We start from the raw sequence: 20,379 nt of genomic DNA, 5'->3' as shown, positions 1-20,379 counted from the left end.
TGCAAGGGGAAGGGATTCAAACTTCTGGGGAATTGGAACCAGTTCTGGAGGAGGTGGGACTGGTACAAGCAGGACGGTCTGCACCTGGGCTGGACTGGAACCAATGTCCGAGGGGGAGCATTTGCTACTGTTGTTGAGGAGGATTTAAACTAATGTGGCAGGGGGATGGGAACAAGTGCAGAGAGTCAGAGGGGTGTAAAATGAGGGTAGAAGCAATAAGTAGTAAGGTGAAAAGTAAAAGTGGCAGGCCGGCAAATCCAGGGCAAAAATCAAAAAGGGCCACTTTTCAACATAATTGTATAAGGGCTAAGAGTGTTGTAAAAGCGAGTCTAAAGGCTTTGTGTGTCAATGCAAGGAGCAGTCGTAACAAGGTGGATGAATTAAAAGTGCAGATTGTTATTAATGAATATGATATAGTTGGGATCACAGAGACATGGCTCCAGGGTGACCAGGGCTCAACATTCAGGGATATTCAATATTCAGGAGGGATAGACATGAAAGAAAAGGAGGTGGCGTAGCGTTGCTGGTTAGAGAGGAGATTAACACAATAGAAAGGAAGGACATTAGCCGGGAGGATGTGGAATCGATATGGGTAGAGCTGCATAACACTAAGGGGCAGAAAACGCTGGTGGGAGTTGCATACAGGCCACCTAGTGAGGTTGGGGATGGTATTAAAAAGGAAATTAGAAATGTGTGCAATAAAGGAACAGCAGTTATAATGGGTGACTTCAATCTACATATAGATTGGGTGAACCAAATTGGTAAGGGTGCTGAGGAAAAGGATTTCTTGGAATGTATGCGGGATGGTTTTTTGAACCAACATGTCCAGGAACCAACTAGAGAGCAGGCTATTCCAGACTGGGAATTGAGCAATGAGGAAGGGTTAATTAGCAATCTTGTCATGAGAGGCCCCTTGGGTAAGAGTGACCATAATATGTTGGAATTCTTCATTAAGATAGAGAGTGACATAGTTAATTCAGAAACAAAGGTTCTTAACTTAAAGAAGGGTAACTTTGAAGGTATGAGACGTGAATTAGCTAAGATAGACTGGCAAATGAAGCTTAAAGGGTTGACTGTGGATATGCAATGGCAAGCATTTAAAGATCGCATGGATGAACTACAACAATTGTTCATCCCGGTCTGGCAAAAGAATAAACCAGGGAAGGTAGTGCACCCATGGCTGACAAGGGAAGTTAGGAATAGTATCAATTCCAAAGAAGAAACATACAAATTAGCCGGAAAAAGCAGCTCACCTGAGGACTAGGAGAAATTCAGAGTCCAGCAGAAGAGGACAAAGGGCTTAATTAGGAAAGGGAAAAAAGATTATGAGAGAAAACTGGCAGGGAACATAAAAACTGACTGTAAAAGCTTTTATAGATATGTGAAAAGAAAAAGATTGGTTAAGACAAATGTAGGTCCCTTACAGTCAGAAACAGGTGAATTGATCATGGGGAACAAGGACACGGCAGACCAATTGAATAACTACTTTGGTTCTGTCTTCACTAAGGAGGACATAAATAATCTTCCGGAAATAGTAGGGGACAGAGGGTCTAGTGAGATGGAGGAACTGAGGGAAATACATGTTAGTAGGGAAGTGGTGTTAGGTAAATTGAAGGGATTAAAGGCAGATAAATTCCCATGGCCAGACGGTCTGCATCCCAGAGTGCTTAAGGAAGTAGCCCAAGAAATAGTGGATGCATTAGTGATAATTTTTCAAAACTCGTTAGATTCTAGACTAGTTCCTGAGGATTAGAGGGTGGCTAATGTAACCCCGCTTTTTAAAAAAGGAGGGAGAGAGAAACCGAGGAATTATAGACCGATTAGCCTAACATCGGTGGTGGGGAAAATGCTAGAGTCAGTTATCAAAGATGTGATAACAGTACATTTGGAAAGCGGTGAAATCATCGGACAAAGTCAGCATGGATTTGTGAAAGGAAAATCATGTCTGACGAATCTCATAGAATTTTTTGAGGATGTAACTAGTAGAGTGGATAGGGGAGAACTAGTGGATGTGGTATATTTGGATTTTCAAAAGGCTTTTGACAAGGTCCCACACAGGAGATTAGTGTGCAAACTTAAAGCACACGGTATTGGGGGTATGGTATTGCTGTGGATAGAGAATTGGTTGGTAGACAAGGAAGCAAAGATTGGGAATAAACGGGACCTTTTCAGAATGGCAGGCAGTGACTAGTGGGGTACCGCAAGGCTCAGTGCTGGGACCCTAGTTGTTTACAATATATATTAATGACTTAGACGAGGGAATTAAATGTAGCATCTCCAAGTTTGCGGATGACATGAAGCTGGGCGGCAGTGTTAGCTGTGAGGAGGATGCTAAGAGGATGCAGGGTGACTTGGATAGGTTAGGTGAGTGGGCAAATTCATGGCAGATGCAATTTAATGTGGATAAATGTGAGGTTATCCACTTTAGTGGCAAAACAGGAAAACAGATTATTATCTGAATGGTGGCCGATTAGGAAAAGGGGAGGTGAAATGAGACCTGAGTATCATTATACACCAGTCACTGAAAGTGGGCATGCAGGTACATCAGGTGGTGAAAAAGGTGAATCGTATGCTGGCATTCATAGCAAGAGGATTCGAGTACAGGAGCAGGGAGGTACTACTTCAGTTGTACAAGGCCTTGGTGAGACCACACCTGGAGTATTGTGTGCAGTTTTGGTCTCCTAATCTTAGGAAAGACATTCTTGCCATAGAGGGAGTACAAAGAAGGTTCACCAGATTGATTCCTGGGATGGCAGGACTTTCATATGATGAAAGACTGGATCAACCAGGCTTATACTCTCTGGAATTTAGAAGTTTCAGGGAGGATCTGATTGAAACGTATAAAATTCTAAAGGGATTGGACAGGCTAGATGCAGGAAGATTGTTCCCGATGTTGGGGAAGTCCAGAACGAGGGGTCACAGTTTGAGGATAAAGGCGAAGCCTTTTAGGACCAAGATGAGGAAAAACTTCTTCACACAGAGAGTAATGAATCTGTGGAATTCTCTGCCACAGGAAACAGTTGAGGCCAGTTCATTGGTTATATTTAAGAGGGAGTTAGATGTGGCCCTTGTGGCTAAGGGATCAGTGGGGTATGGAGAGAAGGCAGGTACAGGGTTCTGAGTTGGATGATCAGCCATGATCATACTGAATGGTGGTGCAGGCTCGAAGGGCCGAATGGCCTACTCCTGCACCTATTTTCTATGTTTCTATGTTTCCCTCTCTCCCTTTCTGCCAATGAATGAAATCACAGGCTCTGAGGCTGGTCTAACCTGGAACAAGTCTAATCTTGGTACAAATTCCAGAGAATCTGCTGTGTTCAAGTTCAAGATCAAGCAAGTTCAAGCATTACTGATGGATTTCATCAGGGAAAGCACCTGCACCTCTCTGAGAAGCAACACATTTGTAGGCTCAGTTTTTCCAAGTCCATCATCAATAAGAAATGTGAATGGGTCATTGCACAGGAAGGCATTAATGCACACACACAAAATACTGGAGGTTTCAGCCTGAAATGTCATCTGTTTACTCCTTTCCATAAATGGTGTCTGACCTGTCAAGTTCCTCCATTTTGTGTGCTTTACTCCAGATTTCCAGCATCTGCAGAAACTCTTGTGTTTAAGACATTTTGGCATGTTTTTGTGCTTCACTGCTCCTTTCAAGGGCATCCAGGTCATGTTAACTCTCAGCTGGCTCAACACTAAATCTTTCCATGTGGTGACAGCAGAGCTCATTTCCTCTCTCCTGGTGTGTTGATTTCTACAGTAGTCAACAACATGCCAGGCTATTTATTTGGAAAGAAATATTTCCTCGTGCTTTGATTTCAAAGGGGACTAGGTTGCACCTCAGGCTGTGTGGTTTGCCAGGGTGGCTGGCTTCCCATCAGTGCAGGCAGCCATTGACTGCACTCCCACAAACTCAGATTTTTCAGCTACTTACAGATCACAAGAAAAAACTTTCTTGTAGTGAATTCCACTCAGAGTCATACAGCACAGAAATAGGCCCAGTAGCCCAAATTCCTCATCCCATCCAAGCTCGTCCCATTTGCCCTCATTGGTTATGTGAGCTGTATCTCACATAACAATCAGTCAGAGTACAGGAAGGAAATAGAAAGTTTAGTAATCTAGGAACACAGTGTCATGACATTGATCGTGTCCTCAATGTTAGCACCAGAGCTTAACTTCAGAAAGGGGGGCAGTGCACATGCTGCTGAGGTTGAAAATTGTGCTGAGGTTGAAAAAGTTGAGAGCTTCATGTTCCTAGAATCAAACATCACCATTAGCCTGTCTAACCACAATCAAGAAATTTCACCAATGCCACTACCTCTTCAGGAGGTGAAAGAAACTTGGCACATTCTTGTCAACCCTTACAATTTTTAACGATGCACCACAGAAAGCGTCCTGTCTGGGTACATCATGTCATGGTCTCAAATGCCATCTATAAATTTGCTGATGATACAACCATTGTTGGCAGAATCTCAGGTGGAGATGAGAGGGCGTACAGGAGTGAGATATACCAGCTAGTTGAGTGGTGTCACAGCAAGAACCTCGCACTCAACATCATTCAACCAAAGAGCTGATTGTGGACTTCAGAAGGGGTAAGATGAGGGAACACAACCCAATTCTCATAGAGAGATCAGAAGTAGAGGGAGTGAGCAATTTAAAGCTCCTTGGTGTCAATATCTCTTCAGGACCTAACCTGGTCCCAACATATCAATGCAGCTATAAAGAAAGCAAGACAGCGACAGCATTTCATTAGGAGTTTGAGGATATTTGGTTTATCACCTAACACTCTCGAAAAATTCTACAGATATATTGTGGAGAGTATTCTGACTGGCTGCATCACCATCTGGTATGGGGGGGCGCTATTGTACAGGATTGAAGTAAGCTGCATAGTGTTGTAAAATTAGTCAGCTCCATCTTGGGTACTAACCTCCACAGCACCCAAGACATCTTCAAGGAGGAGTGCCTCAAAAAGGTGGCGTCCGTCATTAAGGATGCCCACCACCCAGCACATGCCCCCTTCTCTTTGTTACCATCAGGAAGAAGATACAGAATTTCCTCCTCCCTGCCATCCGATTTCTAAATGGACACTGAACCCATGAACACTACCTCACTACATTTTTATATCTGTTTTTGTACTACTTATTTAATTTGACTATTTAATATACTAACTGTATTTCAGTTTTCTTTTCTCTATGTTTACCATGCATTACATAGTACTGCTGCTGCAAAGTTAACAAATTTCACGCCATACGCCAGTGATATTACACCTGATTCTGATTCATGGCTTGGGACGTCAACGGCTCTGTCCATGACCGCGAGCAACTGCAGAGAATTATGGACACAGCTCAGCACATCAAGGAAACCAGCCTCCCCTCCATGGACTCTGACTATATTTTTCGCTGCCTTAGTAAAACGGCCAACATAATTAAAGGCTACACACCTGAACTAGATGTTCTTTCTTCTCCCCTCTTCCACTGAGCAGAAGATACGAAAGCATGAAAGCACGTACCTTCGGGCTCAAGGACAGCTTCCACACCATTGTTTTAAGTCTGTGGAATAGTTCCCCAGTGGACTCTTAACCTCACAAACAAGAGAAAATCTACAGATGCTGCAAGTCCAAGCAACACACACGAAATTCTGGAGGAACTCAGCAGGTCAGGCAGCATCTAAAACAGTCGACGTTTCCGGCCGAGACCCTTCATCAGAACTGAACCTCACAACTTACTTTGTTGTGCTCTTGTACCTGGCTGTCTCCCTGATCTGTCTCCTGCAATGCAACCTTCTCTGCAGCAGTTACCCTTTATTCTGCATTCTGTTATTGCTTTACCTTGTTCATATACTGTGTGATGATCTGATCTATATAACCAGTATGTAAGACAAGCTTTTCACTGTACCTTGGTACATGTTACAATAATAAACCAATTCCAATTGCATATCCCTCTCACCTTTTCCTATCCTATATTTCTGGAACGAACACACGGAAATATATTTTCCCTTTCCTGTGTAATCAGCCTCTCATAGTGCTGGAATTGCCGTAAAGCAGGGTCTCCCAACCTTCTCTATGCCATGGACCCCTACCATTAACCAAAAGGTCTGTGGGCCCCAGGCTGGATACCCCCACCTTAAAGCAATGACGTCAGTGTTTCTTCACCATGACAACCGCAGTAAATCAGGAAGATACACATCATTGCCTTCAGAATGACTTAGACGTGAGCAATAAATACCAACCTTCCAACAAACAAAGGAAACTTCACCCTCAGAACAATGCAGTTCCCTTGTTATCTCTCTGTTGCTCTCAACACAAGTGAATGTGACAAGGGGTCAGACGCTGTCGAGAAGGTGTACAGGGGTGAGAGAGATCAGCTAATTGAGTGGTACCGCAACAATAATCTTGGTCAGTAAAAGCAAGGAATTGACTGTGGATATCAGGAAAGCCAGTTCGAGGGAACAAACACCAGCCCTCATCGAGGAGTCAGCAGTAGAAAGGGTGAGTAACTTCAAATCCCTAGATGTCTTTCTTTCTTTTCAAATCTTTTTATTATTATATTATTCAAAAAAAGATACACGAGTACATCGAAGTAACAACACTTACAATGTCTCAAGGAGAAAAAACATTATCTTAAAGATTAGAAAATTTTGTGATAATAAAAAAACCCTACTGAGCAGAAAAAGTGGAGGGAAAAAACCCATTAGGTGTACAACCCCGGAGCCATGTGTTATACAAAAAGCTTCTAAAAGTAAACATCAAACTGCCAGCAATAAAGAAAAATATACCAAAAAATTTACAATTACATCGTGGAGAAAAATCCCTGGATGTCAACATCTCTGAAGCTCTATCCTCAGCCCGACACGTTGATCCAATATGAAGAAGGCACACCGGCAGCTATATTTCATGAGGAATTTGAAGAGATTTGGTATGTCACCAGAGACTCGCAAATTACTCACAAACCATGGAGAGCATTCTGACTGGTTGCATCACTGTCTGGTATGGAGATGTCAATACCCAGGATCAGGAAATCTGCAGAGGGATGTAAACTCAGCCAGCTCTAACATGGACATGAGCTTCCCCACCTTCGAGGGCATCTTCAAAAGGTGATGGACTGTCACCATCCAGGACAACCCCTCTTTTCATTACTACCACCAGGGAAGAGGTACAGGAGCCAGAAAACACGCACTCAATGATTCAGGAAGAGCTGCTTCCCCTATGAACACTACCTTATAATTTGGCTCTTTTTGCTCAACTTAGTTTCTTTGTATACTTCCTACTGTAACTTACAGTAATTATTTTATGTACAGTACCGCACTGCTGCCACCAAAAAAACAAATGTCATAACATATGCTAGTGATAATAAACCTGATTCGGTTTCTGAAGTGGCAAAAGCCAGAGTCACCAAGCATGTTAATAGAGTTCAAAGTAAATATATATATATGTCACCATATGGAACCCTGAGATTCATTTTCTTGTGGGCTTACTCAATAAATCCAATAACCACAACAGAATAATAGAAGACTGCACCAACAGGGCAAACCATCAGTGTGCAAAAGACAACAAACTGTGCAAATATAAAAAGTAAGAAATTAAAATGAAATAATAATAATAATGAATAAATAAATAAGCAATAAATATCAAGAAAATGAAACGAAGAACCTTTGAATTTGAGTCCATAGGTTGTGGGAGTATTTCAGTGATGGGGCAAGTGAAGTTGAGTGAAGTTACCCCCTCTGATTCGAGAGCCTGACGGCTGAGGGGTAATAACTGTTCCTGAACCTGGTGGTGTGGATCCTGAGGGTCCTGTACCTTCTTCCTGAAGGCAACAGCGAGAAATCTGAAAAAAAAAGCTGATTTTGGATCATATTGGGTTGGCCATGTCTGTCTGACTGAAGTGTTTTTTAGATTAAAGATCTTTAATCAGAATATATGCATTTAGTATCAATGTGTTTGTCAGTCTTGAATAAGGGAGAACTTTAAACTGAAATCTGCTGAAGTGAAGTCAAAAACATCAACCTGTAAAGGAAAGGGACTTTTAGTAACATCACAGCCTGTTGAAGTGTGAACTTCCACTTTTGTGTGCTGCCGTGAACAAATGGCTAAAATACCAAATGGCTAAGCAACTATAAAACTAATTCTCAGAGACAGTGTCATAAAATGGGGAAAGACAAACTCTGGGGCAATAAAATGGGATGTGCCTCATGGTTTTCCCAGAGTTGGAGTCAGAGCTGCTTGTGACCAGCTTTTCAAAATCTGAAAAATCTGACTTATATGATGTGTAATTTGTTGTTTATGGCAGAAGAACAGTGCAAAGACACAAAAGTGATTAGAATTGTCTTAAAGTGATAAAAAAATGCAATAAGAAGGAATAATAAGGTAGTGTGCACAGTTTCATGGGCGACTGAGAAATCTGATGGGCAGAGGAGAAGAAGCTGTTTCTGAAACGTTCAGTGTGGGTCTTCAGACTCATGTACCTCTTCCCCAATTGTTATAATGAGAAGGAAGCATATACTAGTCGGTGAGGATCTTCAGTGATGGATCCTACCATCATGAGGCACTCCCTCTTAAAGATATCCTTGAGGGTGGAAAAGGTTCTGCCCATAAAGGAGTTGACTGACTCTACAAATCTTTGTAGCCTCTTGCTATCTTGTGCATTGGAGCCTCCATATCAAACTATGATGCAACCAGTCAGAATGGTCTCCACCATACATCTGTAGAAACTTACAAGACAAAGCAAACTTCCTCAAATTCCTAATAAAGCTGGAACACTCTATTTTATGTTTATTATACGTCAATGTATCAAAACAATACTGAGTAAATCGCACTTTGATTTAATGAATGAAAGGGTGGGTTAGTTATTTAGATTAGTTAATTTAGTGATTGGCGTGAGGATCTGCCAACCTTAAATACAAGAGTGTAAAGATAACCATATAACCATATAACAACTACAGCACGGAAACAGGCCATTTCAGCCCTTCTAGTCCATGCCGAATGCTTACTCTCACCTAGTCCCATCTACCTGCACTCAGCCCACAACCCTCCATTCCTTTCCTGTCCATATACCTATCCAATTTTTTTTTTAAATGACAAAATCAAACCTGCCTCTCCCACTTCTGCTGGAAGCTCGTTCCACACAGCTACCACTCTCTGAGTAAAGAAGTTCCCCCTCATGTTATCCCTAAACTTTTGCCCTTTAACTCTCAACTCATGTCCTCTTGTTTGAATCTCCCCTACTCTCAATGGAAAAAGCCTATCCACATCAACCCTATCAATCCCCCTCATAATTTTAAACACCTCTATCAAGTCCCCCCTCAACCTTCTACGCTCCAATGAATAAAGACCTAACTTGTTCAACCTTTCTCTGTAACTTAGGTGATGAAACCCAGGCAACATTCTTGTAAATCTCCTCTGTACTCTCTCTATTTTGTTGACATCTTTCCTATAATTAGGTGACCAGAACTGTACACAATACTCCAAATTTGGCCTCACCAATGCCTTGTACAATTTTAAAATTACATCGCAACTCCTATACTCAATGCTCTGATTTATAAAGGCCAGCATACCAAAAGCTTTCTTCACCACCCTATCCACATGAGATTCCACCTTCAGGGAGCTAGGCACCATTATTCCTAGATCCCTCTGTTCTACAGCATTCTTCAATGCCCTACCATTTACCATGTATGTCCTATTTTGATTAGTCAAATACTTAAGACAGAAATACTTAAGTTCTCAAATGCAAAATTATGTGAAAAAGATCAGTTGAATAACTGACAAGCCTTTCTGACTAAAACATTGAGATGGTACAATGTGGATTAATTACCCTTGATGTTGTTAAGCACCGCTTGTTAAATTTTGTTCAAGTTATGAACCATAAGTCATCCATAAGTCATCGGAGCAGAATGAGGGCATTTGGCCCATCCAGTCTGCTCCACCACTCAATCATGGCTGATCCTGTTTTCCCCTCCTCAGCCCTACTCCCTGGTCTTCTCCCTGTAACCTTTGATGCCATGTCCAATCAAGAATCTATCAAGCCCTGTCTGAAACACACCCAACAAACTGGCCTCCACAGCTGTCTATGGTAAAAAAATCCACAAATTCTCCACATCTCTGTTTTAAATGGATACGCCCTATCCTGAGGCTGTGCCCTCTTGTCCTAGACTCCCTCACCATGGGAAACTTTCTTTCCACATCTACTCTGTCTAGACCTTTCAATGTTCGAAAAGTTTCACTGAGAACCACCCCCCCTCCTTCTAAGTTCCAGCGAGTATAGACCCAGAGCTATCAAATGTTCCTCGTATGATAACCCTTTCATTTCTAGAATCATCCTTGTGAACATCCTCTGGACCTCTCCAATGTTAGCACATCTCTTCTAAGATGAGGGGCCCAAAACCGTTCACAATACTCTAGGGGAGGCCTCACTAGTGCCTTATAAAGCCTATACGTCATATCCCTGCTCTTATATTCTAGACCTCTTGAAATTAATGATAACATTGCATTTGCCTTCCTCACCACTGATATTATCTGCAAGTTAACCTTTAGGGTGTTCTGCACAAGGTCTTCCAAGTCCCTTTGCATCACAGATTTTTGGATTTTCTCCCCATTTAGAAAGTAGCTTATACATTTGTTTCTACCAGCAAAGCGCGTGACCATGCATTTTCCAACATCGTATTTCACTTGCCACTTTCTTGCCCATTCTCCTAATCTGTCTATGTCCTTCTGCAGCCTTCCTGTTTCCTCGACACTACCTGACCCTCCACCAATCTTCGTATCGTCTGTAAACTTGGCAACAAGGACATCTATTCCATCATCTAAATCTTTGATATACAGTATAAAAAGAAGAGGTCCCAACACCAACCCCTGCGGAACACCATTAGTCACTGGCAGCCAACCAGCAAATGATCCTTTTATTCCTACTCACTGCTTCCTACCACTCAGCCAATGCTCTAAGCCAGTGGTCCTCAACCACCGGGCCGCAAAGCATGTGCTACCGGACCGCGAGGAAACGATAAGATTTGGTGTTAGGAGTCAGCTGAACCTTTCCTCATTCCCTGTCATGTCCACTGTTGAGCTTGAACGCATGCGAGGTCATTACGCACGCGTCATCCATGTCAGCGTGGGAAGAAGATCAACTCCTCCAGCTTGCAAATGACGGCAGGCTGAAAAGTATGTTTGACATAACATCTCTGCTGGCATTCTGGATCAAAGTCAAGGCTAAATATCCTGAGATAGCCACGAAAGCTCTGAAAACATTGCTTCCATTTCCAACATATCTCTGCAATGAATGCAACGAAAACTAAATTGCGGAATGGACTGAACATAAGGAACCCTGTTCGAGTATCACTGTCTCCCATCACCCCTCAATGGCACCATCTTGTTGCAGGAAAACAAGCCCAGGGCTCCCACTGATTCAGCAATATTGGTGTGTTGCAATGATTTTATATGTTCATACAGGGAAAATATGTGCTGTGTGTTTAATATCCAAACGTTACTTAAAATGTTATGATGCTATTGACTTATCACTATATTCATGAGAGGAAAATATGCGCTGTGTGTTTAATATTAAATTCCTCAGATAAACCCTTTTAGAAACGAAATTGAGTGTATTAGCCACTTATAAGTGACTTATAGTTGACTGATCTTCTATATTCCAGTTGTGATTAACAACCCCCCGAACAGCATCACTAAAAACGATCTGTAGAAGAAAAAATCGGCACGTACACGCATGCGCACACAGGTGCCCGTGCAAGGCTTCATGGTAATTGTAGTCTTCTCGGGGTAAACACAGCATATTTGACAGTTACTCTTGTCCGTTGGCAACCCTACCCACCCCCCCCCCCAGCCGGTCGGCCGGTCTGCAAGAATATTGTCAATAATAAACCGGTCTGTGTTGCAAGAAAGGTTGGGGACCACTGCTCTAAGCATGCCAGTAACTTGCTTGTAATACCAAAGGCCCTCTGAAAGTCTAAATAGACAATTACAAATATACTTATTCAGGGAGCACATTGATGATTACTCCTATTCCCATTCTGTGGACATTCTCTTTTCTGTCTCTGGTTTCAGCTAAGAGATGGCACAGAAATTTCCTCAAAAATGTAAGTTCCTTTCACATATACTTTTCTCAATCATGTTGTTACATTATTAGACATTAAATGGCACTATTGGAAGGCAGTAAAACATTGCAGTTAGAAAGTTAGGCAATGCTTCTCAAATCTTGTCATTCCTCCACCAGATGCTAAATGTCCAGCACAAAGGAGCCTCTGGAACGCTTACAAGTCTTCACCGCCCATCTATTCACTATTCACTCCCTAGACCTCCTCAAATTCTTTTCCTTTAAATGTACCTTCACCCTGAACAAACATTTTTTTTTCAGCTTTCCTGATTCCGTTTCAACAATTTCAACAAATCATGAACACAAGAGATTCCGTGAATGCTCTTGATAGATGCTGCCTGACTTGCTAAGTTCGTTCCTCCAACATTTTGTTTGTGTTGCTAATGGTCGCAAGCTGTGTTTTCAATCTCTTTTGATGTGCTCCTGCTTTATAACACCATCTCATAGAATAACAGTAATAGGATCACAACACATCAGGAAACTATTTGGCCTGAAACGTCAACTGTTTACTCTTCTCCGTAGATGTTGCCTGGCCTGCTGAGTTCCTCCACCATTTTGTGTGTGTTATTTTGATTTCCAGCATCTGCAGATTTTCTCTTGTTTGTGAGGAAACTATTTGACTCATCAGCCTATTTTGACAATTTGAAACGCTATGGATATCATCCAGGTCTCCAAAAACATACTTCAAAAAATGCTATTTTTTTGTCTTCATTTATCTACTTCTCCTAAGAAGAACTCTGTCAATATTTACAGCTCGGAAATCCATACATAATGATTGTCGGCAAAATAAATTTCTCCCATGCCACAGGTACTCCACATTCATTCCATGGGTATAACACAAGTGTGGCAGCATTCAACAAGTGAACTATTAGTACTGTACCCTGTAATCACAAAAAGCATTCGACTGGCACAGACAATATACAGGTGAGCCATAACATTGATCCTTCATGTCAATGATTTGCTACTTCAGGAAACTTCATGGTGTTTATGTCTGGAAAGGCAACACTTAGAGGTATTTTAGCATAGTGGACAAAAAGCGAGTTTCAGAATCAGATTTACTATCACTGGCATATAGGCATAGTCATAGTCATACTTTATTCATCTCGGGGGAAATTGGTTTTCGTTACAGTTGCACCATAACTAATAAATAGTAATAGAACCATAAATAGTTAAATAGCAATATGTAAATTATGCCAGTAAATTAGAAAATAAGTCCAGGACCAGCCTATTGGCTCAAGGTGTCTGACCCTCCAAGAGAGGAGTTGTAAAGTTTGATGGCCACAGGCAGGAATGACTTCCTATGACGCTTTGTGTTGCATCTCAGTGGAATGAGTCTCTGGCTGAATGTACTCCTGTGCCCAACCAGTACTTTATGTAGTGGATGGGAAACATTGTCCAAGATGGCATGCAACTTGGACAGCATCCTCTTTTCAGACACCACCGTGAGAGAGTCCAGTTCCATCCCCACAACATCACTGGCCTTACGAATGAATTTATTGATTCTGTTCCGTGTCTGCTATGTTGTGAAATTTGTGAAATTTGTTGAAATCTATCGTGGTTTGGTAAAGATTCAGATTAATATATGGGGGGTGCAAAGGAGATAAATCTCAAACTCACAGACGATGACTTCTCTGGCTAGGAATTTGTTATGTGCCTGAAAACAGAGATAGCTGCCCATTCTTTCAACACCCCTCATAGTCTCATACACCTCTATCGTCTCCTCACGTCCCCCATCACTCTAAAGGAAAAAAGCGCTAGTTTACTCACCCTTTCCTCATAAAACATGTTCTTTAATCCAGGTAGCACCTGGTAAATCTCCTTTGCATACTCCCTGAAGCTACTACATTCAGTGGCCACTTTATTAGGCACACCAGTACAACGGCATGTTAATACAAGCACCTAACCAGCCAATCATGTGGCAGAAACTCAATGCATAAAAGCATGCAGACATGGTCAACAGGTTCCATTGCTGTTCAGACCAAACAGCAAAATGGGGAAGAAATGTGATCGAAGTGGCTTTGACCACGGAATGATTTTTGGTGCTCATCGGGTGGTTGAGGTATCTCAGAAACTGCTGATCTCCTGGGATTTTCACACACAGGAGCCTCCAAGAGCTTGCAGAGAATGGTGTGAAATTCAAAAAAAATCCAGTGAGAAGCAGTTCTGTGAGCAAAAATGCCTTGTTAATGAGGGAGATCAGAGGAGAATGGCCTACCCATTCCCACCTTCTCTGACCAAGCATCTCAGGCTGAAAGATCAACTATGTTCTTGACCTGCTGAATGTTTCCAGGATTTTCTATTTTCATTACAGATGTAAGGCAACTGACAAAAGAACCTGGGAGGCACAAGGAAGAATATCTTCCAGATACTGGTGGGGTCCAAATTGAAATGTTGATTGAACACCAATATCAGCATCAGGCCCCAGTATTATTTCAGCCATAAGCAATAAATGATAAAATTTTATTAGTTTATCTTTATCTCATCTGGTGCCTTTAGCCAAGTTACTTATCCAAATTGTGGAAGAAGATGAGACTCCTGTAATGATCCCTGTAGCATACCAGTTGTAACATTTTGCCAGTCAGAAAAAACAATCCAGTTGTGTTATCCCACTGTGCACTCAAGGATTTAAGAACATGGACCAGGATAAATAGATTTGGTGGCTCACCCTGCAGTTACCTACATTATGAGTCTCCTAATAACAACATTACTTCTGTAGGGCTTGTGAAATGAATGGTGGTTGTAGTAACACAGTTTTATGTGGTTGAAATGAGGATATGAATCACACTGAACCACTCATCTTGTATGTCCCAGGAACAAGAACGAAAGGGGACACCTTCATTCTGTTGGTCAGGGCACAGAAAGTCCTTAAGGAAAAACGATAGTTTCATAAGTAGCTTCACAAACCTGTGACCTGAATCCCCTAAAACCTAATCAATGACTCAATGATAGAAAATTCAATCTTTATTCATATGTATGAGTGGTGTGTGTGTGAACAACTAACATCTTTACACGTGTTCACAGGTAGAATGAGACTATATTTCTTGCTGTTATGGGATAGCTATACGAAAATTCAAATTTACTTTCTCTACTGGGATTACTTAGGATGTTTCTGATAGCACATTTTTCATCAAATTTACTGTTCAAAATTCTTGATCACTACATTTATATATTTACCGTCTCACATTTCTTACTCATTCCTTGTATTCTCTTCACCTACAATAATAGATTATATTCATAAAACACAAGCAGATGTTTTCCAAAGTACCAAAGGTACTTTCCCTGTTATAAATCTTCTCTTCTCTTTCATCTGAGTGTCTTGCATATCATATATTGCAGTGAGTTCATAGCATACCAAATGTTAGTAGAAACTGTTGAGGTGCTGAGACCCACTGGCTTTACACTGGAATCACCAGCATAACAGTCTTATTTATACATGAAGCAGATGCTTCTACTCACACATAATGAGTTCCATTCTCCATAGTATTCTGCACTCTCCAACCAAAAACATTAATGTGAAATACATCATTCAAAATATAAACATCAAAATGCACAATATATAGTTGAAAGCAAGAATGGCTCTTTTGTGCATTCAGTATTTACTGACCATTTCTTGAGAAATGAAACTTTTGAAGTTTCGTGGTGCAAAATCATAAGTTCAAAGGCTTGAGAAGCCTGCAGGTAGGGCATGTCCAGACAAAGCCTAGTCATTGGGGAGATAGTTGCTTTTCAACTGAAGCTTCCTATTCATGCTACAACCTAACACAATCACTGGGATTTAAATACAGTAGTAGCTCCAGATCTTGCGTGTTCTGTGGAATGAAGACATCTTCTATCATCAGCCAAAGAGGAGAGATGAACCCAAATACTTGAAGGGAACCAGATGTATTTTCTCAATCACTCAGGACTGGGTGCAGCATTCCCTTTCAAGTCAACCAGGCATTAAAGGTATCACCCGAGAGCTCACCAGGCACCCAGCTGGGTTACGACTTGATCACAAATTACCATAGCCTTAGTTATTAACAATCCATCTGAATGAACTGCTAAAAAATATTTGTTAAAAATTATTTGCATCTCTACAACTTTATAGAGATATGTTTGAATTTGGACACTTTACAAAATACTTTAGGAAGAAAATATTTATAACAATGCAACAATGATTTCACACACAATAGAACCAACACTTAATAAGTAAACCATTAAGTTACAGCACTTTATCTCTCAAAAACTGCAAGTCCATAAAAGGCACAATTGTATTCTAATACAAAGGATGAGGTACAAAATGTGTTTTTGCTGTACTTTAGTAAAATGTGAGATCATAATTTTGGACTGTGTTTGTAGTTAACAGAGCTTGATACTGGGCTGGTAAAGCATTGAAACAGAGGTGATATGGCTCTGTTAATTTTAAACATTTGTCATTAAAATTGTTCCCAGAGTTATGTACTATTAGTATGAGTTACCAACATTAAAACTTTCTGAAACAAATTAAATACGAATTAAATACTATTCAGTTGGAGACAATCTCATAAACAGTCCACTGAATTATTTTTGCATTAGAGAAACAATTATTCCTCTGTGATGTGTTCACAAAAAAAACAAGTTCAACAAAGGATTGAACGGATAAATGTGAATCCCTTGTAGTTTTTGCACTTGCAGATGATTTGTTGCTGTGTCACTGATGACACAGCCAGAACACTAACAATAATGGAAATTTTATTTCTGACGTGACACTGCTACTATACACACTTTGCAACTTCTGTATTGCACAAAGTATTAAACTAGTTTAATTTTACATCCAATCAATGCCCACTCCTTGTGCTGAGACACCAGAGATATCTGCAAGAACAAGCAATTGAAACATCTCCATGTGCTTCACTTGAGTTGCAAAACTTTAACAAAACTTATCTATACTCTAATGTAAAATGACCTTGAGAAATGTCATGTGAAATCCTTACCTTAAACTTGGCAGCAAGCTGCTCTGTGGCTTCCTGCTCCTTCCTCAGATCTTCCATCATCTTCTCTTTCTCTTCTAACAATTTCTGCTTTTCCTCTGCCACTAAGTTATGATCATCTTGGATTGCTGCTTTTTCCTTCTCCAATGTCTCTTTTTGTTCTTTTAGATAATTCTCCATGTTCTTTTCTATGTTATCTTCAGTATCCTCAACTTCATCCATGAGCTCTTCTCCTTCGAGAATGATCTTCTTTTGGCTTTTCCTTCTTTTCTTACTGAGCATCCCTCTTCTTTCCAGCTGTGCCTTCAATCTTGCAATCTCTTCTTGAAATTCTCTCAACAATGCATCTTTTGGGTCTTCATTAATCCTTGGCTTATTTTTAATATTCTTGGTTCTGTTGGCATACCTCAAAGTTGTTAAACTCTCATCATAGTTGCTGGATGCTGGTCCAACAGTGGCCACCATAATTGTCTTAGCATTACCACCTAAGGAGTCTTCTAACAGGCGGGTCAGTTTTGAGTCTCTATAGGGAATATGTGTACTCTTGCCATCCACCAAAGCCGATATTACATTACCCAAAGCAGATAGAGAAAGGTTAATTTTAGCAGCTTCCTTCAAGCGTTCTCCTTGGACACCAGTTTTGCTCTGACGCTCACTTCCAGCAAGATCAACTAGGTTCAACTTGCCTACTCTGATATGATTCTCACCATCCAGGCCAAGCTCACTGCATTCAATTGTAACAACAAAAATGGCATGAGATCTTGAACTGTACTCATTCATATTGGTGGATGCAACTGCTCTGTTCTGGTTTCCAACATTCATTACGTGTTCTATTTCCTTGACATTTTTAGTTACAAAGGATGAAAGATCTGTAAATTAAGAATACATTATATTATAATGTATACTATGCAATCCTAGTTTCCTAAATCTCTACAAAGTAACAGAGAAAGCTATTGATTCTTGCACTGTAGAAATGCTGCTCCGTCTGACTTTATTCCAGTGTTTCAATATGGATTTTATGACTAATGTTGCTGTGAAAAGAAGTAAAACTGGGATGTCTCCCTGCTAAAGAATGCTGTTCTCAAGATTCTCAAACCAACCTCATGTAGTTAATTGGATTTTTTTCAAAAACAAAAATGAACAAAAAAAAAGCCTCTAAAAGTAGTTACATTTTACCAGTGATCCAGTGAACTTGTGATGATACCCATAAGATGCTTATTCTTGTCAAAAAGATTGTTCAAATTCTGTGAAGTGATAAATATTTTGTGCTTAACTGCTTTCCCTAAGTCAAAAGCATTGTTGGGGAAGATGGAACAGTCTTCTGTACTCATAATCTTATAAATGGGAGGTTACAAGGCTAAGAAAAATAAATCCATAAAACAATCTAACAGCACTCTGCTGAGTTATTGTTAAAGCATAATGGCCAATTTTACCAATGACTGAAATGTTCAATGGAAGGAATTGTGTCATTTGGTAAGTCGCGTTGTGAATGCTGCTGATGTTACTGTACAAGATTATCGAGTGTCATCCAACTTATTCCAATTATATTTGACTGTGATCCAAAACTATGCCCACAGATTTGAAGGTTAAATGAAAATCATAATGGTTTGAAGAGACTGAGAAGTAAATACACGATATGGTGCTTGACTCACTTTCGCAGCATTATGATTTGGACATCATCTGAATACTGCAGCTGTCCAATTTTGTTGAGTGGAGAGTTTGAGACTTATTATAAAGCACAGTCCATAAACTAATCCTCTTATGAAAAGTTCATACATGAGTGGAATTGGAATAATTGGCCTGCTCTTTAATACTTCATGTGAAAAGAAAATGTAATTTGACGAAAGGAACTCCTCTCTGCCTCCATCGACTCCTCCCATTATCTCTGAAGAAAACAAACAGAATCGTTGGTGTCCATAAGAGAGTCTGCAGCAAAAACAACTCTCACCAAGTCTTAATCCCAATTGTGCCTGTTTTAATTACTACTGTTGCATTGAATAAAAATAGACCGTTATTTATGTTCAACTTTGAAGAAATAAAAACATTCTTTACCTTTAATATAAACGCCGGTTTCCGGTTTTTCTTTCAACTCCAGCTTTTTATTCTGGTCCTTGCTCAGTAGGTCTCGGATCTCCTCCTGGTAGATTTCGAGATAGGATGCCCTCACAAGATACTGCTGGTCCTGGGATCGCGAGATATGGGTGAAAATATGCTCGAAGGTGTTAGGAATGATTCCTCTTTTCTCTTGGTCGGCCCAGATACCCTGCATGGTGTATGTTTTCCCTGTCCCCGTCTGACCATAAGCAAAAACTGTCCCATTGAAGCCCTGTAACACCGAATCAACCAAAGGGCGGACTGTTTCATCGTACAGCTCGCTTTGCTTGGAACTGTGATCATAGACGGCGTCAAACGTGAATGACTTGGGCATCTCGCTGGATGTGGCTTTGGGATTGCGAATAGTCACCTGTCCCAATTTCATATCCATATCCACGATCTGCTCGCAAGCAGCCGCCTCTTCTTTCCCATTCATTGGGCGGCATCTGACAACAACCTTCACCGATTCGCAAGTCTTGGCTTTAGACATTTTGTTTTTGTTCATTTATTTTGCAGGCGGTGACCTTATTTGCTCAAAATACAGGCTTCTTAATGCAGATCAAAACGGCATAACAACTCGCTCTATGTATTGTGTCTGCAATAAAGCAATGCACGGGTTACGCATCATTACTCGGAGAACGGCAAGCAAAGCAATGCATTCAGTCTGCACTACCAGGATACAAACCTGAGCCGAGCGAGGGATGCACTGCACGGTGACGATCTGCAGCGCAGGGAGACAGGAGATCAGATACTCGGCGGCGGCAGTTTTCACCCATTTGCAGCTGGCAACGCCTTTTTCATTCGGATGGATGAGAGTCGTGTGATTGCAGGCGCTGGGCTGCACAAAAAACAGCTGGCAGGATGGCAGCTCAGTGTGCAGATGCTGATGCTTTCAGCCAGAGGAGGACGCCCAATCCTGAGGAGGATGGTTACAAACCCAGCCAGCACCAATTTACCAGGATGACATCATGTCTGATCCGCCCCGAACAAGCCGTCACCGGGACCCCGGTGGACACCGGGAACTGTAGTTGTTCATCGTTTGCGGCGAATCATAAAACTGCCTCAGATTGGAGGTGCTCGTTTGTAATAATCTGCTTGGTCCAAATAGCCAGCTTGCCAGCATTAATAACATATCACCATCAAAGACAGCCTGATGCTCGACCTGTACCCTTCAAAAATATGATTGGTCATAGTAAGCAGAACCAACAAAAATTAAAAAGGATGGAAAAAATATATAC

At 41.0% G+C, this 20,379-nt stretch overlaps 1 protein-coding gene across 4 annotated transcripts in view; it reads right to left on the bottom strand.

Annotated features, from left to right (window-relative positions):
- LOC134358576 (kinesin-like protein KIF3C) overlaps positions 1 to 20,077 on the bottom strand; it is a 192,043-nt gene extending 171,966 nt beyond the window's left edge. For 3 of the 4 annotated variants that reach the window (XM_063070956.1, XM_063070974.1, XM_063070983.1), the window contains exons 1-3: positions 19,827 to 20,077; positions 19,100 to 19,736; positions 17,051 to 17,916 (exon numbers count right to left, since the gene is read on the bottom strand). In XM_063070956.1, the coding sequence (XP_062927026.1) occupies positions 17,051 to 17,916; positions 19,100 to 19,646 (1,413 nt within the window). In that variant the 5' untranslated portion in view covers positions 19,647 to 19,736; positions 19,827 to 20,077. The other variant, XM_063070965.1, reaches the window with a different exon arrangement.
- Between the last annotated feature and the right edge of the window lie 302 nt (positions 20,078 to 20,379).

This window comes from Mobula hypostoma, chromosome 2 (genome assembly GCF_963921235.1).
Source record: "Mobula hypostoma chromosome 2, sMobHyp1.1, whole genome shotgun sequence".
Taxonomy (NCBI): Eukaryota; Metazoa; Chordata; class Chondrichthyes; order Myliobatiformes; family Myliobatidae; genus Mobula; species Mobula hypostoma.
Note: the sequence above shows the minus strand (reverse complement) of the source record. Positions and strands in the feature narration are given on the sequence as shown.